This window comes from Rhinatrema bivittatum, chromosome 14, assembly GCF_901001135.1.
Source record: "Rhinatrema bivittatum chromosome 14, aRhiBiv1.1, whole genome shotgun sequence".
Taxonomy (NCBI): Eukaryota; Metazoa; Chordata; class Amphibia; order Gymnophiona; family Rhinatrematidae; genus Rhinatrema; species Rhinatrema bivittatum.
Genome location: NC_042628.1, coordinates 35,765,264 through 35,790,162, shown reverse-complemented (window position 1 = coordinate 35,790,162; position 24,899 = coordinate 35,765,264). Strand labels below are relative to the sequence as shown.

At 44.0% G+C, this 24,899-nt stretch overlaps 1 protein-coding gene across 1 annotated transcript in view; it reads right to left on the bottom strand.

The window, feature by feature from the left end:
• Window positions 1-24,899, bottom strand: part of STUB1 (STIP1 homology and U-box containing protein 1) — a 45,138-nt gene that overhangs the window by 19,722 nt on the left and 517 nt on the right. Inside the window, exons 2-4 of the mRNA XM_029577458.1 lie at window positions 14,484-14,682; window positions 3,754-3,919; window positions 3,399-3,489 (exon numbers count right to left, since the gene is read on the bottom strand). Coding sequence (XP_029433318.1) covers window positions 3,399-3,489; window positions 3,754-3,919; window positions 14,484-14,682 — 456 coding nt within the window. The remainder of the gene's footprint in view (window positions 1-3,398; window positions 3,490-3,753; window positions 3,920-14,483; window positions 14,683-24,899) is intronic.

Genomic DNA, 24,899 nt, shown 5'->3' with positions numbered 1-24,899 from the left:
AAAGGAAATGGCTGGGTCAAAGGTGGTAGTAGTCCCGTGATACGGTCCTTCAGCACTAGCATGGCCCCCTTGCTGTACACATTTGCTTCTGTAGCAGATGCATCTTGGTCACGGTTTTCTCTCTTCTAACAGACCGGCAGGATGGCTCATGCCGCAATGGTGGGATGCGTAGTTTCAGCCTGTTTTCATGTACTTGATGCTCAGCTGACTGCGGCCCTGGATCTTGCGGGTCACCTTACAGTGTGCTACCTCCCTGGTGTGCTGTGGGTAGCCGTGTCTATGGAAGCTAAGCATGAACTTGTGGGATTGCCTACAAATCATTTCTCACCCCTTCTAACCATTTCTTTCAATTTGGTTACTAAAATCTAAAAACAAAGTGGCAACCTCTTGTTTTACAGCAATCACCGGGCATGGGGGGTGTTGTCCATATTTTCATGGTATGAATCCATGATACGCTTTCTAAAAATATTATTGAAGTGAAACAATTTTGCCGTTTTGGATTGTTTTCTCTTTCACAAGCCCTCTGTTTTTTTTGAACACCTAAATTTGCCCAAAAATTCCCACCCTCTCGACTAAATGACTAATGCTGGTGCCCATAAAACAGACTTAAATCGAGAGTGGAGAATTTTTGGGTAATGGTTTACAATTTGATTTTGAAAATCTATATTTGGCCAAAGTTAGGTACCCTAACCTTCCTTCCCCCAGTCACTTTTAGGGCACCTAAATTTAGATACCTTGAGGCCAATATTGAAACGCTATTTGGCTAGACAAGTAGGACTTATCCGGCTAAGTAGTGGCCACTGAATATCCGGCTATTTTCAGCAGCCGTCACTTATTTGGATAAGTAGATAGTCAATGGGCAGGGAACAGGTGGATTGGGGCAGCACTACTTATTCGTCTTTATCCGGGTAAGTTACCGATTAAGTTAGTCCTCCTCAATAGCAGGTCTAAAGGTATCTAGATATAACTTATCTGGTTATACTCAGCAGCCGAATATCCCTTCTACGTTATCTGGATAAATTATATCCAGATATCTGAATATTGAGGCCTCTGATTTTAGGGACCAAAATGTAGGCACGCAGGTGTCCAAATTTTAAATTACCAAAAAAAACATTAAAAAAAAAAAAAAAAAAAAGATAGGCCCCTCTCTTAAAGTCAGTTGGCTATAGATCTTTTGCATATTTGCCTGACAATGTTACAGATTTCCACAATATTGGGCGATTAGTGGAGAGATTAAAGTAAAATAGGACAACACATGTTTTATCCAGATTTTGTGCTTCTCTTTCACTTCGATAACAGATAAATCACATCTAATTGCTAAGGATAATTTTTCGGGGATCACAATAAGGTCTTCAGGATCATATAGAAACATAGAAGTGACGGCAGAAGAAGACCAACGGCCCATCCAGTCTGCCCAGCAAGCTACGCAGTTTATCCATTTTTTTTTTCCCCCTTTTTTCTCCCTCCCACCCGTCTCTATTGGCTTCCAGCACCCTCCGGCCCCAATTCCCTTCCACCCCTCCACCAATGCAGAGAGCAGCGCCATCCTAGTGAACATCCAGCTCAAACAGGGGTAGCAACCGCCGCAACCAGCAGGCCACCCCCTGCCCTGCTTGCTTGTTTGTTTTTTTTTTTTTAATTTTTTTGAGATGGCAGCCCTCCATCCTTCCGCTCCGTGAAGGTGGAACACCAACCATTGGCCACTGGCATCCCGCTCCGTGAATGCCTCTGTGGCTACTGCCGCTCCGTGCAGTGTTTTGTTGCCTGAAGGTGGAACACCAACCACTGGCCACTGGCATCCCGCTCCGTGAATGCCTCAGTGGCTACTGCCGCTCCGTGCAGTGTTTGCTGCCTCCTCTCTATTTATGCCCACTAGACTTGATGGATCCACAGTGTTTATCCCACGCCCCTTTGAAGTCCTTCACAGTTTTAGACTTCACCACTTCCTCCGGAAGGGCATTCCAGGCATCCACCACCCTTTCCGTGAAGAAATACTTCCTGACATTGGTTCTTAGTCTTGAGACTAAGGAGAAGGATCCTCGGTTCTCAATAGGCCTTGAGAGAAGAAAAGAAACAGGATTCAGGGAAGTGGGGCTAGGGACCAGAATTGGTCAGACAGGGCAGTTTCCTTTTTGCATGTCCCCAGCGGAAGTGATCCCCAGTGTGCCCTGCTCCAGCTCTCCCGCAGGCAGCCTGTAAGCCAACTGCTGGCACCCATGGGTGTGGCAGCATCAGAAGGAAGAAAAGGTTCACTATTAAGAGGACAGGGATATTTTTCAGAGAGTCACAGGATGAAGATATGCGCTGACCACTATTCCCTCTAAGCTGTGCGTGCGGCACCCAGGGCATGAGCCCAGCACACGTGGAAAAAAAAAAAAAAAAACCATAGCATGCACAAGACATGCCAATATTATTTGCATTATACCAACTCGTAGCGCACAAATTTGATATCGAGTTTATAAAAAAAAAAAACCCCAAAAAAAAACCCAAAACATTTTTGCACTCACAGCCTGTCAAAAATTAGAAGGTACATTGGCGCTGTCTCTGTTTCATTTACTAATCATGAATCCTTATAAGATAAATCATACCACCTAGGAACATCTTCAGACAGGAGCTCAGGCCACAAGTAGAAGCTCTGCAGCATGCTACACCCTGCCGGCGCTTTCCATAAACGAGGAGAGCGCACAACCCCTTGGGTACCACTGGTGCGTGTTCCGATGCACGAGACACAAGCGGATCATTTCAAACACACCCCCAACACTCGAGAAAACCCTGGGCTTAAAGCTTACAGAGCAGACACGCTAACCCTGCAGGGTTTGTTTATGAGTTTATTGATTTTCTGAGAGGTCATAAATATTTTTTTTTGCATAAAGAAGAAGTCAATCGCCCTCGTCTCGTGTACGGTGTATTCTGTCTGGGTATCTGATGGATGGGATGCATCAGGGCTCCTGCAGTCAGTCCCATCCCGTTCAGTGAGGCTGCTCATGGCTGAATGACATATTTAAGCAGACAGCACTGTACTGAATAATAATTAATGGGACTCTAGCCTCACCTGCACACCAGTGTTAATGCCCCAGGGGTTCCAGCCTGCATGCTACTTCCTCAGAAGGGCTTCTGTCTCCAGCTGTTGGGGGAAAGCAGGAGAGGCTGCATCTCAAATACAAGATCTCTTTTTAAAGGTTCACTGCCACCACTACCCTTCCATCTTTTTCAGTTTGGCCCCCAGCTAAGGTGGTGGTTGTGACAAGCTGGCAGTGTCACCTTGCTGTACTAGAAGCTTCTGAGGTAGTGGTCAAGCAAGGAGGCAGGAGTGGAGAGCAGAGAAAGCTCCATGTGAAAGCCTCTCCCCCCCCTGCCTGCCTGCAATCCTCTTGCCGTGAAATCAGGAGGTCTCTCACATGTTTGGCTTCAATGCTGGCCAGCTCAGCTCGGCTCCTAGTCTCCTCCATGTTTTCTTCCAGCTGTGTCCTCTTACACTCATCCAGCTCCCTAGGACAAAGCCAGAAATACAAGCTCAAGGGCAGGGTACAGCGCTGATGCAAGACTTAGAATCACGTCATCCTTCATATAAACACAGTAAAGAGAAAGTCAGGCACATCAGAACAAAGACAGCCAGCAAATAGCTCCTGCCACCACAGCTGCTGCCAAGGGGGACGGCTTAGGTCCCTGGTGGCATGAATTCCTCATAACCATACTCGGGCATGCACTCCCCCTCCCCCTGTCCGAGGCCCGATCAGGAAGTGCCAACCGTACCTCTCCTTCTCGGCCAGTATCAACTTAGTTAGATACGAGTGCAGCTCATTCTCCTGGTTTATCCGCTTCTCCTCAATACTGTTCCATCGCTTCTTCTTGGCGATCCGCAGGGCACTTGGAATATCATCCCCAAAATTTAATCGCTGCTCCTTGGCCAAGTTGTACGCTATGGAAAAGGGGACAGGAAAGTCAGGGTCAGAAGGTAAGAGGAAGCATCCCAATACATAAGAAAGCAGGAGAGAGAAAGGATGGGGTGTCTGAGACTTAACGAGGACTTTCATGAAAAAGCACTGGCACGCCCTCTGCTGTGATCACCACCACACAAGGAGGGGGAACAGGAGCAGCTCCATCTGACAAGTATGAGACACCCCTGCTCTTCCCTCCACCTTCAGAAAGCTGCGGTCTCTCTAAACTCCGACAGTCCAATCTAGGGAGACTTTTAATCCTCCATTTATTCAAACCTGGCTTCAGGGAGCACACATCACTGTGTTTTTAGGGCTTCAATGGACAAGCTCATGCCCAGGTTGGGACATGCGTAGTATCCTGGATTCTGTTTTACCCCTGGCTAGAATACACAATCTTTGTCCCAGTAAATACCACCATCATGTGCTGCAACTTACATTAAAAAAAGCCCCATACCTTTCTTCTAATCCCTGTGGAAGGCTCTGTGTATGCTGGCCTGACCTTCCCAAGCAACATCCAAGCTCAAGGGGTCTACTTAAAAACAAATGTACTGCTTTTTTTGTGGTTCCTCCCACCTAGTATTGTCACAATGCAAAAGTAGGAGGAACCACAGAAAGTAGCTGCCTGAAAACGTAAACAGGCTCGACGGAAAAATAAAAACTCTGGGCGTACAATAAACATGCACCAGGCTATGTATATTGTGCTGGTAAATTCGACCCTCAAAAACTGAGCATCCATTTTGGTGACCCTCATACAGCCAAGTCTCCTGGACGCCCAATGCCAGGGATGCACAATTTATCCCTAGCGCGCCCGTTTTTGTGCGGCAGCTCATTTACCTATTGCATCGGGCACCCAAGAGAGGCGAATGTGCGTGTTTGGACGCCCATTTTGTATGTGCACTTTATTGCACTGGCCGATTTAACTTCCTTATAATCTTCTTCTACCTCTTTAATCTTTCCTCTCATATAGGCAAACAAGTTCATGCTTCCTAGCCAACACTTGAAAAGATTCATTTAGCTTGATAACTTCGTCAGAAGTGCTAGATAAAGACGAGTCCGGTCAAACCAAATAGAGTCTAATGTAATCATGGGAGGGGTTAATTAAAGGGAGCTGTGAATCACACACCAGAGGATCGGAGGAAGTCTGAGTGCCCATCACTGCTGAAATATCCAAGAGTTCTCCCCTCTTCACACCCAGAGTTGGTAAAGCAATTCCTCAGGACCCCTTCCAGCACAGAGGTGAGTAATCCTCCATTCTTCCCAGCTTAATCCTGCAGGAACCACTTGACGGGGTTCCTGCAGCATCCGGATGTTCCCTTGAAGCCAATGGTACAGAGCACAGAGGAGAGAGCAATCTCTTCAGCCAAAAAAGGCTTCTCCCAAGCTAATCCCAGCAGCAGGAACCTCCTCCGACAAGCCCGAAGCTCCATCCAGGAAAGCGTCCAAAATCTGCTGCTGCAAAGGGGTGGAAGTCATCTTGGGAAAAGCCTCTGAGCTTGCCCTTCCATTTAGGAGGCATATCAAAGGAAATCAGCGGAGGTAAAAGCTCATGATAAATGTAGTCCGGAGTTATACCGCCATCTTGGACTCTCTTCCCCTCCAGCATCGGGTATTGCCCTGGGCCTAGAGAGCTTACAATCAGGTCGATCCAGTAAAGTGTGCTCCGTCGGAGCGCACTGTCAGCCTGCTCTGGACGCGTGTTTTCCCTTACCCCTTATTCAGTAAGGGGAGGAAAACACGCGGCCCACCCGCGGCACCTAATAGCGCCCTCAACATGCAAATGCATGTTGATGGCCCTATTAGGTATGCGCGCGGGATCCAGTAAGTAAAATGTGCAGCCAAGCCGCACATTTTACTCTAAGAAATTAGCGCCGCCCAAAGGTCGGCGCTAATTTCTTCCGGCGCCAGGGAAGTGCACAGAAAAGCAGTAAAAACTGCTTTTCTGTGCACCCTCCGACTTAATATCATAGCGATATTAAGTCGGAGGTCCCCAAAAGTAAAAAAAAGTAAAAAAAAAAAAAAATTTTGAATTCGGCCCGCGGCTGTCGGGCTGAAAACCGGACGCTCAATTTTGCCAGCGTCCAGTTTCCGAGCCCGTGGCTGTCAGCGGGCTCGAGAACCGAAGCCGGCAAAATTGAGCGTCGGCTGTCAAACCCGCTGACAGCCGCCGCTCCAGGCCAAAAGGAGGCGCTAGGGACGCGCTAGTGTCCCTAGCGCCTCCTTTTCCTCGTTTGCACCGCGTCGCCTAATTTAAATACTGGATCGCGCGCACCGGCGAGGGGCCGGTGCGCGCGCCGGGAGAGCGGGCATTCGTCCGCTCTCCCACGGACTTTACTGGATCGGGCTGAATATAAGTTTGCACAGGGGGCAGTGAAGAGTAAAGTAACTTTCCCAAGATCACAAGAAGCAGCAGGTTTGCAGCCTGCTGCTCCAACCGCTAGGCTACCCCTCCACTCCTCTATTACTGTTTTACCTCCACCATCCACCAAAATATCCACCATGCTTATGCTTCTCCTGAATCTCAGAAAATGATCTCTTGTTCTACAATTTCCTTTCCACTGAAAACAGTGTTTGCTTCTTGGGCATTATTTATATCTCTGAGGTATATGACCCTTCTCCTCCAGTGTATACAATTATTTTCCCCCAACAGATATTTAAAAACACCTCGCAGTTATGTCTCAGCAAACAAAAATCCAGGTCTTAGACAATACCATAAAATCAGATCAGGAAAGTCAGAATACATATATGGTGAGCAAACTAGTTCAGAAATAGAACCATGCATAGCAAAAGAGACACGTGGGGCTAAAGGCAGACAATGAAGAGAGAAAAATGTCTTGAATTATGAAAAGCAGGAGAGAAATCAGTGTAGAAAGTCATGGAGGTACATCCCAAATCAACAAAACAGCAGCAAATAACTGCCTCCTACACAGACTCATGATCACACTGCTTGTTACTCGGTATTCCCAAAGTGTTCTATGCTTTACATGCATTTCTATGAAAAAGAGAAGCCTTGAAAGCAGCCTGATCTGCAGAAACAGCATATTCTCTAACCACCAGGCAAAACTGGCAGATCAAGATTTTTCCAGAAAACATGAATAGCCCTTTCATGCCAACAAAAAATATCATAGCAAAGCCTTGTGAGCACACATTTAGTTTCTGCAATACCCTCCCTGAATAAGACCAGCAAGGGATTGAACTTCAGAAAAAATGTTGTATAGATCTAATAAATCATTAAGTTTCATAGGTCTTATGAGGCAGACTGAGTTGTTTGGCTACCCTGTATCTTTCTGGTGTTTATGACCTTCAGAATTGGACGCAATAAGATGAGATCTCATCAATTATCTTTTCTGCTGATAGGCAGGCTGAAGTAACCAATACATGTGGGTGATGTCATCTGGTGGCATTGAATGGATGTGCCTCTCCTAGCTAGTAGAGCTTTTAGCTCTACTGAGCATGTGTGGAAATTCCTGTGTGGGTGTTGCCTCATGAGCCTCCTCAGTCTCTATATATTTTTACAGAAATATCTAAATCTGTTAACTTTTAAAGAGGAAACATACAACTAAAGAAAACTGAACAGTACTTTTCAGTGCTACCCAAAAAAAAACAAAAACCACAAATTAAAATCTTGCCTCCTCAAGATGTCTGGCACAACTCGCCAACACCTGCAGCAGATGCTCCCGGGGTTTCTCGTTCCTGCTAGGCAAAGAACTTCTCAATTCGCTGTTGCACGGGCCAGCAGTGGGAGGGGTAGAGGAAACCTCCCTAAGCCGACCCTTCCTTTTAGTATGAGGCATAAATTACCAAGAAGAAAATAATTCCAAGCGAATGAGAGCCCAAAAGCCTTCTCTCTTCACAGCGCCAACAAGGGTGCTGACATGACAGAATATGCGTATGTAGGACTGACGTTAAAAGTTCAGCTTTAAATTCGTTCCTGCCTTCTGGGCGTAATTTACAAGAAATCACATGACTTACAGGAATCCCAGCCTCATTAACATATATGAGATAAAATTATATTACCCTATTAAGAGTACATTGTGTTAATTTCAACCAATTAAGAAAGTGTTATGCAAACTCAATGTTATGTAAATTGGAGGTCGAAATCTATTTAATCTATTGTGTAAACAATGCTCTGGGAAACAGTTTTTGAACCTCATTGCTGGTAATCTCGCAATCTCCTGAAATAGTCCACATTTTATTTATTTATTTATGGTTTTTTTATACAGATCTTCCTACATTAGATGCAAATCAAACCTGTTTACAAAGAACAAAAAACTTGCCTGAAGGCATTACATGGAACAATGAACGTTTAAGCAACTTTAAGTAACATAGTTAGAGAGATGAATAACCAAGTAAACAATTTGAATTACATACAGCCCGATACTGTAAAACTGCGGGAAAGCGGACGAACGCCCGCTCTCCCGGTGCACGCACCGGCCCTTCGCCGGTGCGAGCTATCCAGTATGCTCCAGCATGCAAATTAGGCGACGCGGTGCAAACGAGGGAAAGGAGGCGCTAGGGACAATAGCGCGTCCCTAGCGCCTCCTTTTGGCCTGGAGTGGCGGCTGTCAGCGGGTTTGACAGCCGACGCTCAATTTTGCCGGCGTCGGTTCTCGAGCCCGCTGACAGCCACGGGCTCGGAAACCGGACGCTGGCAAAATTGAGCATCCGGTTTTCGGCCCGACAGCCGCGGGCCGAATTCAAATTTTTTTTTTTTTTTACTTTTGGGGACCTCCGACTTAATATCGCTATGATATTAAGTCGGAGGGTGCACAGAAAAGCAGTTTTTACTGCTTTTCTGTGCACTTTCCTGGCGCTGGAAGAAATTAGCGCCGACCTTTGGGTCGGCGCTAATTTCTTAGAGTAAAATGTGCGGCTTGGCTGCACATTTTACTTACTGGATCCCGCACGCATACCTAATAGGGCCATCAACATGCATTTGCATGTTGAGGGCGCTATTAGGTGCCGCGGGTGGGCCGCGTGTTTTCCTCCCCTTACTGAATAAGGGGTAAGGGAAAACACGCGTCCAGAGCAGGCTGACAGTGCGCTCCGACGGAGCACACTTTACTGTATCGACCTGATAGTAATCAAGGTAAATAAAAAATTAAATTACATAGTAATAAAGGTCAAATGTAATAAAAGTCAACAAATGAATGATCCAAATTAATTGTGCTTGTACTAGGATCAGATTAGAGAGAAGGAACTAAGAAGAAATGTAGAAAAAGGAGTAGTGAATAGCGGAAAAATAAAATAAATTCAATAAAATAAAAGGAAAAAGTCAAAGAGTGTCTGAGGGTCTCTTCAAAGGGAACCTGAGTAAGAAAGGCATAAATGAGAGAGAAAACTAATAACAGACCAAACCATATAAGTGATAGAAAAGAACAGAGATGTCTTGCGAAAGATGGAGAGAAAGCTTTAAGCTAAAAAGAGGGTTCTGGAAAAGCAAGCTTGAATAACCAAGTTTTTTTTATCTGAATAAAGATCTTTCCTTAAGCTGCGGGTATTAAGTGTTTCTTTTGGTAACCTACACCAGTTTCTGGTATCCCTGGGTGGGCACGAGTGAGAAGTGGGGGCAGTGTGGCATTCCTGGATGAGAGGGAAGGCTCGTCCCATGCCTTGTTTCTCTGGATGGGGAGCCCTTGTGTGGGACCCTACTCGATTTGGATATTTTTGCCACATACTAGCAGGTGAGAGAAATGTATGTTATGTTTAAGTGGTAGGTTGTTTAGTGTGTGTGTGTGTGTGTGTGTGTGTGTGTGTGTGTGTGTGTAATTTTATTTAGTAATAGGTGTTAGTGTTTGTTACCCTCACTTGCCTAGGGCACAAGGCATGGGAGTTGGGTTTTTCAACTGCGCTGTACAGTTAGGACAAGTGGGAGGGCTTTTCCTGGTAGTTGAATGGGGCAAGCAGCTGTAGTTACCCTTGAGGTGGCATCTCTGGGAGCCTCGCGATATCCAAGCAGTTAATCAGTTATCTGTGGAAGCCTTGGCACATTATGGTTAGTCTCGGGGTTTGCAGTCCTTGGGAGGTGTGAGATCTCTTTAGTGTTGCCTGTGAGAGAGAGTGGGGTTTTTTTTCATGCACTGCTGTATGCCTTGGTTTTAATCTCTTGGGTAAAGAATGCCAGGTGCTGATTATCAGCATGCATGACTGGGTTCTCATAGCAGGGGTTACAGATTCTATGTTTAATTGTCTATATAAAAGCTGTGGGCGACCACTGGCTAGTCCGTTGTAAGCTTATTGCTTGGCACGTGAGGTTCCCCTCACAAGTCTCACCCAATAACCAAGACTGGGTTCTCCCCCCACTTCGCCTGCTGCAGTAAGGAACCACTGTATTCTTCCTGGCTGTCCTTGCAGCTCGATCTCATGCTACTCTCTGCAGGCTTAATGGCAGTTTGGAACAGCCTTTTATCTGTCTCTTTCCCACGTTATCAGGGGAGGGAGTGGGGGGAATGCTGTGAGAAGCAGCACCTGCAAGCGTAACTCACGCAGTGACGCCGGAGAAACGAAAATTGCAACAATGAAAGAATGAAAAAAAAAAAAGTTAAAAAAAATTCTCACTGATGGCGTAACTTTAACTGTGCTTGTGCAGACAATGCGATAGCCACTGCATGTGGACTTTTGAGAAACGGATTGGATTTGTGCATAGTGGGTGCATTGATTTACGTGTATAGCAAGGTGTGTTAAGCGTGTGTGTGAAACACGATGTTTAACAATGCTTAAAAGACAAAGAGCGGGTGGAAAAGAGCCAGGAAAAGGGTATACAAATACTCCAAAGTATGTGATTCAGTCAGAGTGGAGGAACCTATGACACACAGGAAATTGGGGTATGGGTCCTGGGATGCAGCTAATATTATTGAATTAGAAATAATTCATAGGTTAAGGGGTTTTTTTGCAATTCTTTTCCTATGCATTTATCAAGTCTTTACAGAATGGGATATCAGAGAATCCCTCTCGCCTGCATCAGCAGGGGAGGGTCTGTCTTCTCCCCTCCTTCTTTTTACTTCTCAGAATCATTAGCACAAGAGCAAAGTTATTGAAAATTTGAATACAGAGACAGACTAATATGAATATTGCTTTCTGCTCTAGATTTACCAGTCATAACTACTCCAGGAAGTAAGAGAACCTCTTGTTGAGACTTTACCAATCTTTTGCTAGCTTCGTTGGCTTTTTGCTCTATGGAGGAAAGATTTTTCATAAACACTTCTAGTTCATAGACTTTGAAGTTGGAAATTAAGTAACACAATTTGTACCAACTGGATGGCTCTGATGGGGTTAGTTGTCTTTTTTCTACTTGATGAGGATGGATATTTGGATGATAACTGGAAGCAGAAGACATCATGGAAGTGTTGACATAACAATGGACAGAGAAGTTGGGAATGATTTTGATCAAAACGTTGTGATGTATATTATGAACGACGGTATACAAGAAGCTTTAAATAAAGTGGATTGAAGATCACTTTCCTTTTAGAGCCCTTCTGAAAAGCACCTGCAGTCCTTACGGTTATTTGTCCGTTAGCACAAATGGGGCGAACACTTGCCATTTCTTTCTTGAAGGGGGACTTCTAGGATTTTTGGGCCATCCGTATGAATCATATGACCGAGTCAAGATGAATCAAGTTCAAGAACAAGATCAGCAGGCAATCATGGTCGGATGAAATAGTACTTGGTAAAGTCAGGAAGCTCAGAAACGGATAATGAATCTTGGAGCTAACTTAATCTGAACTGTTCACTTGGGATCACAATTCCCCTCTCAGACAGATGCTTACCATCACTCTTAGAAAAAAATGTCTGTTAAGTCAAAAATTCTCTTCCTTATCCCAACTCTTTTGGCCATGCACTGAAATTTCTTGTCCCTTGCCATGTTAAAAAGGCCCTTGTTCTTGATAACTTCCTGAACTCCCCCCTCCCCTAATTTCCTTAGCTCATCATATTACACTCACCTGGTTGCTAGCTAGGACTTTTGTCCCCAGCCGAACTTTGACATCAGTCTCTCCTGCCCTTCGTTCTTTTCCAGCACTCCCGAGAAAGTAGTCAATGGTGGCACCTGACTCACTATCACCATGCCCTTGCCTTCACGTTCATCCCCATCTCTACTACAAATATCTGTGAGACAATTCTTTATTGCCCGCGCTATAAAAAAGAGATACAATACTATCAACCAAGGGATGTGTCTATGACCTACAGCCCTTGTTCAACCTGCCCAGACTGTGCCTTGCTTTTGGAATCCTCAGAGGAAGCAGGAGCAGACTAAGTGAACTTTCCAAGTGGAAGAAAGCCCTTTCATTCCTGGATACTTCTGCAGCTTGGAGATTGCTCAGCTCAAGGCAGATAAAGCAAAACTGTAGTTTCCAAAAGGGCCCTTTCTAAAAACTACTGCCCCATAGTTACTGCACATCACTCCAGTCATTTCCACTATTTTATGCTCTATTTTCTAGTGGTTACAAGAGGCGATTAGTATCAAATAACAAGACTTGAAAAATCCTAAGAGCCAAGCCACTTAGGTACCTAAAGTAGGAAAGAAAAAATTTTATATATATATATATATATATAGCGATCAAAAAATTATTGGCAATATCGTCTCTAGTGCTATGACTAGTAACCTACAAAAAACCCCCTGTACATTAATAAATGTAAGGGAGACCACTAGCACTTTTAGTTCTTTCAAAAAATTAGAAATTAAGATATTATTAAAAAATTTTTTTGATTTGTTTAAATTGTTTATTGAAAACTTAATCACTATCACTATTGCACATATTGAATTTTTAACATAACACAAAGTACAAATTCACGAAGACTAACATATATACCTCTAAAATATGCCCCTCAATAATCTCCTACTGCTTGCCCTAAACTGGACCCTGTATCTCCTGATCCCTATAGATGTTATTCGGGTCTTTATAAACATATACACCTCTAATGTGAAAAACCTTATATATTTTTTCTTTAGATGGTAAGTCTATATTTTTTTCAAAACAGATTTTTCTTTGGTGTATGTCTATTCAACCAGTTCTTTTGTCCATCCCGACAAGGACCTCGTTTCGCCAATGTTGGCTTCTTCAGGGGAATATTCTTGTTAAGACCCAACATCAAGAAACACCCATGGCTCCCACTACTCGTGTCTAAAAATGAAGGAGCGTACTCAGACACAACACACTCAATTCACTCCGGCTCAATAGCTCCCGTTGTTTATCATGAAAAAACTCCCGAATATGAGTGTTATCCTCTCCACACTTTCAAAAGCTCAGCGCCCTCCATGTAAACCAAAAGTTTCACTTCTTAGATCTTCCTCGTCACACTCCCCACCTTGTTTAAGCAATGACCACTTTCAAAAAAGCCCGCATTCAAAAATGGAGTCGCCAGACCGCCAATCCTCTAATTTGTTCCTCTAATTACACGGTGAGCAATATGTGCCTGCTCGGATAATTTCAAACGGTGCTCCAAACCATGACCCACACCTCCTCAATCATGATCTATTAATCTTTAATGTTTTACCACCGTGTTCATGTACTCAGCGTCTCCTACTCCAACATTGGCGAAACGAGGTCCTTGTCGGGATGGACAAAAGAACTGGTTGAATAGACATACACCAAAGAAAAATCTGTTTTGAAAAAAATATAGACTTACCATCTAAAGAAAAAATATATAAGGTTTTTCACATTAGAGGTGTATATGTTTATAAAGACCCGAATAACATCTATAGGGATCAGGAGATACAGGGTCCAGTTTAGGGCAAGCAGTAGGAGATTATTGAGGGGCATATTTTAGAGGTATATATGTTAGTCTTCGTGAATTTGTACTTTGTGTTATGTTAAAAATTCAATATGTGCAATAGTGATAGTGATTAAGTTTTCAATAAACAATTTAAACAAATCAAAAAATTTTTTTAATAATATCTTAATTTCTAATTTTTTGAAAGAACTAAAAGTGCTAGTGGTCTCCCTTACATTTATTAATGTACAGGGGGTTTTTTGTATATATATATATATATATATATATATATATATATATATATATATATATATATATATATATCTATCTATATCTATAAAACAATACTAAATGAAAACATAAAACAGAATACAAAGAGAAAAAATAAGAAAAAAAAAAAGCCAAAACAAGCAAAATTGCAACAAAACAGTGAAAAAAAAGGAAAAACATGACTAGCAACTAAGTTTTGACTGCTTTACTTTAAAGCAAGGTTATAGAAAGAACCCACCCTCCTCATTAAGAAGAATCAGTGCATTTTAAACAATTCAGCTATTTTCCAGGCTAAAAAGTATCAGATTTTAAAGGAGAGATTTAGAGGCCAGCTTCACTCAAAGCTGTGCACTAAGAAAAGAAACCACACTTCCTACATAATCAAAGTTTGCAAGCAACTAGCCTCGGACCAGAGAGACTGGAATAGTTCATAAACGGACAGGCAAGATTGATATAACTCAGCTATTCTCTCCCCAACCAACACTATGGGTGGTATGGCCTGGCTATGCTGCTTGGTCCCTACGCCTCTTCCAAACCATGATCATGAGTGGTATGGCTCATGCTCCTCACCTCTCTGTAGGTTGCCAATGGCTTCATCATAGTTCTCCAGTTCCAGCTGGCACTGCCCTAGGAAGAAGTGTGCCTTGACAGATTGGCTGTCCAGCTCCAGCGCATGCTTACAGTCCACCAGTGCCTTGTCATGCTGCTGCATCTTCAGGTAACATAGGGCCCGGTTAGTATAGTATACTGCCACTAAAGGGTTCCGGTTCTGGAAGATAAAAGACAAGTGTCAGTGCTCCCTTCGTGTTGCTCCCTCTGTCCCCCAGGGCAGCTAGGGAATTCGCTGTTGGGAGACTTATCTATACCTGCCTGAGAGGTAAGTCTTAAAAAAAAAAAAAAAAAGGCAAATCTGAAGAGTCTTCTGTAATCAGTGTTTGTGAAGTGGAAGTATGAACAGGAACTGAAGCACTCTACTCCCCCCCCCCCCCCCCCCAAGGGCACCGAGGATACTAAACACAATGTGTTTTTGTAAGATTCTAGTAAGCCTTGCCTCACACCATTTATTTGGACAAGTATCCAACATGTACTCAACACAGTGCTGTCAATGAATGCCAGGTTACCCCTAAAAAGCTGCACTATTTATGGGTCATATTTCATCAGAATCCTTTTAAATAAGCACCAGCTCCCATCTCTCTAAAAGCAGAGAACTGGAGCGATTCATCTCTTTCACTAGAATCCAGTAGAGAGCCCTGCAGTCTGAGAAGTAAAGCCAGCAGGAGGTTACCCCAAATTACATTTTCCAAAAGGAAAAGGATTTCATTTGAAATCCTAGACGTTGCAAAAGAACTCAGGCATGCAGAACCTCAAGCTCACTCAGATTTGGGGTGCTGGACTAATACCTTTCTAATCATTTATAAGCCACTGCGTGCCCTAAGATCGGAAGGAAAACGTCTGCTGGAAGTCGTTTCAATAAAATCTGCAAAAACAAAAAACCATGACAAGAACCCGGGGGGGGTGCACTGTGGATTTCTGGATTCACCTTGGACCTTACATTTTCCGCCCAGACAGCTCATTTCCTCCAAGCTGGCCTGCAGATGGTGTTTGACCTTTGCACTGTAGTTCAAACATAGGCTTGGACACCAGTCCTATCCCAGTATCCTTGAGGAAGCTATAAGAGGAACATTCTGCAGGGCCAATGGTAAGAAAGCCATTAGTCCAAGAGCTGCTGTTAATACTTTGCATCCTGATTGCTCCTTCAGACAGAGAATTTGCCCTATCAAAGTTTCTAGATCTTTTCACTGAGCATCATGGGACATGCCACTATACCACGTGTCCATGCAGGGGCCCCTTCAATCTCTTCTTTTCCCACAGAGCCCACTCTCCTGCTCCTCGTGCTCTTTTCCAGGGGATAAATTCTGCAGGATCGGTCATTATAGGGCCCGGCAGTTTCATCTCCTTTTAGTTCTCTAAGTAGTTTATTTGGTCCCTTTTCTGTTCCATTTTCAGTGCCTGGTCGGTGTACCGTTTATGCCCAGCAGGCATTGATTTTGCTTCCCTTGTTTTCTAGCCGGCTGTGGATAAGCAGACCAGTGGCTTCCAGCGATACTCTGTGTGCCAGGATTATATCTAACACAGATCCTCATGGTAGATATATCCTGTGCCTAAGGGCATCATGGGAAGAAAGAACCCAGAGAGTGAAAAGAGCTTAAACCTATAATAGAAAATGCCCTCAAACAATGCAGTGATCATTTGAGGGCATTTTCTATCCCATGATGCTCAAATATAGACAGGTGTCAAATATAGATAGGTGTCAATAGGGACCAGTAAGTCATGCCATTGCCTGCCTCTTCCCACTTAAAGAGTTGGGTTCCACTTCTTTGACACCAGGATTGAGGAGTTCTGATGCCAGGCACCAAGTGAAGACAAAGAAGCACTAGCATTGGTCTCCAGGATGCCAGGAGTGAGGACGGTCCAGCAATTGCCGAGAACCCCATACCCCCAAAGTGGTTCTGTGGAAAGTAGAGCTCATCATCCCTGAAATCCTGGGAACTGCTCCAATCGCCAAGGTGTCCGTGTCAGCTACTGATGCACCTCTCAATTCCCAGGAAGATATGGCCACCCCTCCTGCTTAACAGTCAGTGTTGGTATCAGCTATCTTTAAGGAGAAGCTAGACAAAAAGATACAGTAGGCCTTGGGCAAGGCCTCGGTGCTCCAGCATCTAGGGCATCAGAACCAGCATAGGCTGAAGCTGAATTGCTGCACGAGACCCTCCAGCTGCCTAGCACTAGTGCCAATGCCAGTTCCTGGAAGGAAATCTATGTCAATGGCAGCCACCCCAATGGCGATTTCCAGTCCATCGAGGGAGAAAGCTTCCCTGAGATGCCAGAGTCAAGCAGTCTAATGTATTCTTCTCCAAGGCCTTGTCTGCCAGATGGATAAAGTTGGGGTCTTTATCCATTCAGGGTCCGATTCTGGACTTTCTTGGGGGGGTACAACTATAAATCCAGTGATGCCTCTGATGACAAGGAATTAACCTCTCTTCCCTCTAATTCTTCTCCTCCCCCAGAGAGAAGGAAGTCCCCTCCACCTTCACTGGTTTCATTATACAGATGGTGGATGAAACCTGAAAAAAAGATAATGAAAATCCTCCAGCTTGTGGAGCCCCCAAAGAATTCATGGAAGTCCCATTTCACAAAATCCTTCACGAGGTGTACATAAGGATGTGGGAGAACCTCCTCACTGTGGCTCCTGTGAACAAAAAGGCAGACATTAATTCTCATCTAGAAAGCTCCCAGATTCAAAAAAAGCAGCTACCACACCAATTTGTGGTGGTCAAATCGGCTCTCAAGAGAGACAATAGGATCAAGACCCATTCCTGTCGCCAGTGAAGGATTCTAGAACCCCAGCCACTCTTGGGAGGAAGGTGTTTTAGGGGTCTATACTAAATGCCTGCATAGCCTCCTACCAGTTCTTCATGGGCCAATACTTGTAGGACCTACTGAAGCAGATGCAAGGGATAGTCTGAGCAGCTTCTTCAGAAGCAGGAAACCCAGTCACTAGTGGAAAAGGAAACAGAGTACAAAAGCACATGGTCTGCTCGATCTTTTATGCTTTCCAAATGAGATTGGTGCCCACAGATTCTCCTTGCTGTGGGCCTCAGACCTCCAACCTGAGGTCCAGGAAGGGTTTGAGGATATGCTTGTGCACTGGACAGAATTTCTTCAGAGATAGAGTTAATGAAGCAGTAGCACAAAAATGTGAACACTGTACAATGCTTCAGCAGCTTTCTACAGCCATTCCATACCTACCCTCCTCTACCAGGGGCAAGAGAGGCATTATCCTCTACCCCCTAGACCTGTATTCAGCAGGCCCTTGAGGCCCATCCTAGGAAGTAGTTGGTCTATAACACATTGACTGCGGTGCTGGCTATGCCTGGGACAGGGTTTTGACTAGATCATAGACAGCACAGTCTGTATTCCCGTACCTGCCCATTGAAGGCAGGCTAAGGTTTTACATAAACCATTGGCTCAGTATGTCTTTAAACAAGTAGGTACTCGGCCTCATAAAAGAGGTACATATTACATCTATTGGGTCTTACGCCAAATCACCTAGCTGGGGGTCACTCACCACATCACAAATTGCTTTAAAAAGAGCTCCAAAGAAAACAGGAAGACTTTGTCACATCCTAGACCTAAAGGCCTTGAATAAGTTTCCAAAAAAAACAAAAAAAAGTTCATGATAGGGAATTAAGGTGTCCAGGGAAACTTTCTTTAAAAAGGGGCAAGGATGTTTACACCCACAGAGATTTTTCCCCCATCACAGGAAATCTCTCAGATTGGTTGTGGAAGACTGTCACCTCCAGTTGCATGCTGCCTTTTGGCCTACCATCAGTACCTTGTGTCTACATCTAATGTCCTGCCATGATGGCAACATACTTGCGCAAAACCAAGGATGCACATGTATTTCTTTTTGGACAACTAGCTGGTTAAGAGTTCATTGTATGTGGGTGCCATAGAATTGATGTGCAAGACCATCCTGATGTTGCAGTTACTGAGGTTTGTCATCAACTACTCCACTTGAGCCCATCATCTCAAATGGAGATTACTGGAGCTTTACTAGACATGACTCAGCAAGAGTCTTCCTTCTTCAAAACAGGGCTATGATCTTAATATCCACAGTAGAAAGGCTCCAGATGAGTCAGCAGACATCAGCATGCAAGATGACGAGAATGTTGGGCCTTATGGTATCAACTGTACACATAACTCCCTTGGTACATCTCTGCATAAGAAGAGCTTCACCTATACCAGCCCACATTCCCCTCAGGTTGAGCCTTTGGGTGCCGGGGCTGGCAGGATTTAGGCGGGCCTCAGGGTTAGCTGGAAGTAAGGGGTAATTCATCCCAGAGTTAGCAGCCGGTAGATGGCGAAGTTCTATCCTAGACGGGATTCGATACAGGAACTCAGATGCCAAGGAACGAAGAGAGACTGAAGGTGCCCAAGCAACGAAAGGCCCAAGGCTTAGCAGTTCACGTCCAGAGGATAGGGACAGAGGCGTCACTGCTTGGCAAGAATTGAGGCTGGCGGCAAGTAGAAGCTGAAGCAAGCAACAGAGAACTCTGGACTCAAGGAAGTCTATAGCGTAGTTGTTCGTAGCAATGGTCAGGACACAGAGATAGCAGGCGTGGTCAGGCATAGCAATGGTCAAGGCACGGAGAAGGCAGGCAAGGTCAAGCGATGCAGAAAAAGTTCAAGGAAGCGATCCAAAGGTAAGAGGGTTCAGGAACCTGAAGAGTCACCAGGAGGCAATAGGGAACGAGGGAACCTATTGCAAAGGCAAGCTCTGACTGCCAGAGCTTGCCTTAAGTAGGTCCTGGTGGATGACGTCACCAGAATGGGCTGGCAGCCTCAGCACACCGCGGCCCCTTTAAATCTAGCCGGGGAGCGCGCACCTAGAGACCTGGGAAGGAGGAAGCAGCTGGCGGCGGCGTGTCTGCTGCGAGGCAGTGCTGCAAAGGGAACGGCAACGGCGTTTCCACCACGCCACGACATCAAGGACTGCCGAGGGTGGGGGGGCAGGTAGACCCATCTCTGTGCAGCCTTTGGTTGTCCGAATCATGCACAGCCTGCTTCATTTGAAGCTTCTCAGCCATGTCTTGGGACCTCAATGTGGTTCTATCCCAGCTGATAAAAAGTTCCCTTTGAGTCACTCAGCTCCAGTGAGCAGAAGTACCTGACTTGGAAAGTTGTGTTTTTGGTGGTGGTTACTTCCGCACATAGGATCAGGGAGCTGCAGATTCTAGTAATTTATACATCTTATACCAAATTTCATCATCCTGCCAACATTTTCCCCTGGCCACATGAGATTTAATTTGGTTTCAGCCAATGTGCTTCTAATTTGAGAGCCTGATAATACTTGTTAGTTTTTCTCTCCTCTTCTCCACCTACCAGTTTTGCTTTTAGATTTTATTATACAGATGTCAATTCCTGAATAGACATACAAACTTCTGATGTTCGATGCCTTGAGACACACTGCAGTGTCTGTAGAACTGCAATATTCAGACAAACCTTTTAAAAGCTTCATTGCTGTACTATCTGTGTACAATTCTAGGGTGAAGAAGGAAGCTGCCAGATTTATGATTAAAGTACTGGGGGGGTTCAAAGAATTAGGACCACCCAATCCAGCAATGACAGAGGGCTTTCTGAAGAACAGGAGTCTTACTGCAGACTCTAGGAGAACTTGGATTGCAGTACAAAGATGCTCCTGCCCCACCACAAAATTGTATTTATTGAGCCCTGCAGTTTTCTTCTGTTCCCTTAGGTCTCCAGCTCAATCAAAACTGGCCTCCATTAGACTACAGTGAAGGAGTAGTCTAATGGTTAGATCAGTGGCCTAGGTTCAAATCCTGATGATACTCCTTGTGATCTTGAGCAAGTCACTTTACCTTCCACTGCCTCAGGTACAAGTTTATGTGGTAAGCCCTCTAGGGATCTCCATGTTGCAGCCTTACAGATCTCCTCCATAGAGACTTATTTTATGTGAGCTACCAACACTGCCACAGTTCGGACAGAGTAATCTTTGACATGGCCCACCAGATTCAGTCCCCCCTGGGCATGAAGGAAGGTGAAATTGGTTCTTACCTGCTAATTTCCTTTCCTTTAACTCCTGACAGACCAGTCCAGAACCATCCCTAAGAGGAATTTTCTTTTCTTTGCTTCATTTTGTATAAGCATAAAGGATGGGAAGATATTGGAACTAGGGGGTAAGAAAGGTCAATATTCCCTAAGCTGTAGAAACCCAAGGAAGGGGAAGAGTAACACTGATGCTCAGATTTTTTTTATTTTGTTTATTCTTAATACATTCCTTTTTGCCAGACCTTAAACACAATGAAAAGAAAGTGTTTAACAATCACTCTGGGGAAAGAACAGACGGAAACAGAGTACGTACCCAGTGAAAGAGGATACTCCATTACATATGCTTAGCTAGAAGGAATGCACAGTCAGCACAGGCAATAGACTACTGATGCCTCCTCTGACTGGTGTTGATCAGTCCATGTTATATAGAGGGGCGTCATGAAAGCAAGGAATTTGTTCCATGCCTCAACCTGCTGGTAGGATTGAAAATTCCCCGTTGGTCTGGACTGGTCTGTCAGGACTAAAGGAAAGGAAATTAGCAGGTAAGAACCAATTTTACCTTGGAGGGAGTGAAATTGGGTTCTACAAACAAATTCTGCAGGATAGACTGGCCAAACCTGATGTTACTCTGGGAAACAGTAGTGAAATATGAATGTGTGGAAAGAAAAGGACTATCTGAATGTAATACACTTTGAAGCATCATAAAAAGGTGGAATTAAATTAAGGTGAACCAGTACTCCATACTTTGAACTGCAAGAGAGCCTTGGCCTTCTACCTGGAGTGGACTGAAACCTATAGAATATTCACACAACTTTTTGGGGGTTTTTTATACTAACAAATGCTGTTGCCAAACAGACATTATTTAATTGGCTAGTAGATTGCATCTCCTTATTTTACCCATTTTTGATTGCAAATTGTCTATTTTTTCCATTCACTGTTCCTATATCTACTCAATAGTTTGTAAGCTCTATCTGTCCTGAGACAGAGTCATAATTTTTTCTGTAATTTTTCTGTAATTGGTCTGTGGATGTATTTCTAGGAACTGTGTGAACCCTACGTTGTGTGGGGTCTCATTGTGCCTAGAAATCCGCAGGGAATACTATGTGGGCAGGGTACTTGCGCAGATGCTAGCAGGAACAGAGTTGGCAGATGGTAGGCACCAGTGGGCCTGAGCAGTGCTGAGCAGGACCCTGTGAGTGGCCAAGGAGTAGAGCTGAGCCATAACATGACAAACATCTGGAGAAGTGCTCTGAATGTTAAAAATAAACTAGGTTCACATGTGTTTTTGGGTATAGAGCTTGGTAAACCTATGATTTCCCTTCTACTGCTCTCTATATACTCTGAATAGCACATAACATAAAACTGCTAAAAGAAAAAACCTATAGAAAACCCCTTTTGAAATCAGGCCACCTAATGCAAGTTGAAACTGACCCCGATGAAAAAGAAAACAGAGTTGGTCACCAATTCTCAAATAGTAAAGTTTCCAAAGAAATTTTATAGCTCTCTTCTCTTGTCTGCACAGCAACAAATGTATTCAGGTTACTGGACTTTCACAGCAATGACTGTGTAGGGAAGCTAGCTTAAAGAAAACCAAGAAGATAGGTTCCTTTTTATGGGAGTATGTGTTGGAAAAGCAGCCAGGATGACTGCACAAAGTTTTCTGTGAATGATATGTAGCTGTACTAAGGGTTTGAATGAGTTCTATGGTCTTTAGCTAGCTCCTACTTTTGCAATTTTGGAGCTACCCAGTTCTGATGCTTTATGCATGTCCTTGACAATGCAACTTCTAAATAAATCGTGGCAAGATTTTAAAATATTACATGTGATCAATGGCTAACAGACGAAAAAAACTGACAGAATGAAAGTCATCTAAATATTTTATTCTTGGCTGATGGCAAAGCACTTGATGTCATATGCTTTATATTAGGGAACTAAACGTTCATGCCAGTTAGCTGAGATTTCCAGGATGCTCTATCAGATAAGAGAAGCCAATTCTTGTCAAACTTTTTAAAAAATGATACTGGAGAGTAGTTTGAAAGGTAGGTTGTGGGTGGGGTTCAGCACATAATACCAGAATCTGAAATATGGATGTCACACCAGAGAGAATGGGGTGGGGGAAATGTCAGTAACCAAAATGCAAGAAAGTAGTCTTATGCATTTTGGAGTACAGAATCCCAGGAAAACATACATGATAGGGAAGGTGCTGAAAACTACTAAACAGATCAGGACCTGGTTATCATCTAACAGGAAAGTTGCCCCACCCCTGCATCACTGTATGCAAACTGAGCTCTGCCACCCCACAGCTCCAACCCTCTCTTTATGAAACTTGAGCCCACCATAGAAGAGAAACATTGGTGGCAGTGGACAGTACAATGCACTCTTTCCCCCTTCACTCACTAGCTCCTATCGGCTAAACAAGAGGAAGAGGACATTGGCCTTGCAGTGCCTTCACTGTGTCCTCCTCCCCTGCCAGGGCTCAAATGACACACTTTGATCCACGTGACTCAAACATGATGCTCGGGCCCTGGCAGAAGAGGTGATGTTGGAGAGGCTGCCATCCTCTTCTGCCTGTTTGGCAGGCAGGCGCTGGTAAGTGAGGGGAGGAGTCTGGGGAGGCAGGGAGAGAGTGAACTGGAGATGGAAAGGTGAGGGGAAAAATAATAAACCAACTGGGAATCACGGGGTGAAGTGAGTGAACCAGGGATGGGGATGTGGGGGAACCATAATAACTGAAGAGTCTGGGGGATAAGGAGAAAGAGTAAAGCAAGGTGAATGAGGGATTTGTGCATATGTGTGGAAGTAGTGGACCAGGGTGAGTGAGGGGTTCGTGGGAAACAAGGGTGAGTGAGGGGGGTCATGGCGAGAGAGAGAGGAGGAACCAGGGTGAGTCATTCATGTGGGGGACAGAAGAGTAAAGGGATCAAAAGGGCTTTAAAAGTGTGACGAAATTGCGATTCTATCAATACATCTCAATTACACACTTTTGAAATTTCATAGTATTTCCCCAGCCTTCGACAGGCTTTTACTATTAGTATCTAATGACTTTCACAGTGCTAAATAGTGTAAAAAGGCAGGGATAAGAACCGATGGAAAGCTAAGGTGACTGCAGAAAGATATGAGAGAAAAATGGAGGAAATTACAATTTGGTATAGGTACTGGTGAGACCCCATCTAGAGTACTGTAGTCAGTGCAAGGTGATGTATAAAGGAAAAAATAATCCATGCTGTAATTACATGATGAGAGGAGTTACCAACCAGGAAAAAGATCTAGATGTCATAGTGGACAATACTTTGAAATCATTGGCCCAGTGTACTGCAGTGGTTAAAAAAGCAAACAGAATGTTAGGAAGGGAATGAGAATAAAACAAAGAATTATCATAATGCCTCTGTATCACTCCATGGTGAGACCACACATTGAATAATAGTGTGTGCAATTCTGGTTGAAAAAAAACAACACACACACATAGATGCACTGGAGGGGCAATTAAAATAATAAAAGGGGCTGAAACAGCTCCTCTATGAGAGAAAGCTAAAGAGGTTAGGGCTGCTCAGCTTGAAGAAATGGCTGAGAGGGTATATGATGCAGGGCTATAAAATCATGAGTGGACTAGAATGGGTTAATGTAAATCAGTTTACCCTTTCAGATAACAAAAGGACTAGGAAGAACACAATGAAGTTTGCAAGTAGCACATTTAAAACAGAATCATAGAAAACTCTCTCTTACTCGACGCATAATTAAACTCTATTCATTGCCAGAGGATGTAGTTAAGGCAGTTAGCTTATCTGGGTTAAAAAAAAAAAAGGTTTGGATAAGTCCCTGGAAGAGAAGTTAATAAACTATTAATTGAGTTGACTTAGGAAATGGCTGCTTATTACTGACATTAGTAGAATGGGATCTATTTAAATGTTTGAGTATTTGCCAGGTACTTGTATCCTGGATTGGCCACTGCTTGAGGGACCCTTGAGCTGACCCAGTATAGCAACTTTTATGTTCTTATGAACTCAGTATGCAGAGTACAGGCAATGCGTAAGGACAACCAGAATAACGAGGCTTTACACCAAATTCCCTATGAATTTGTTACTAGTAGATGTGGTGAAAGCAATTGGTATAGCTGTGTTTAAAAAAAAGGTTTGCACGAGTTCCTGGAGGAACCATTACCCATAAAGGTAGAGTTACAGTTTATTCTTGGGCTAAGCAACTTGTACCCTATCTACCCCTTGGGATCCTGCCAGGTACCTGTGACCTGGATTGGCCACTGTTAGACAACAAGATACTGGGCTTGATGGACCTTTGTCTGTCCCAGTATGACAAGTCATGCTCTTAAGTGAGAGAACTTAGAACCTAAACATGTAA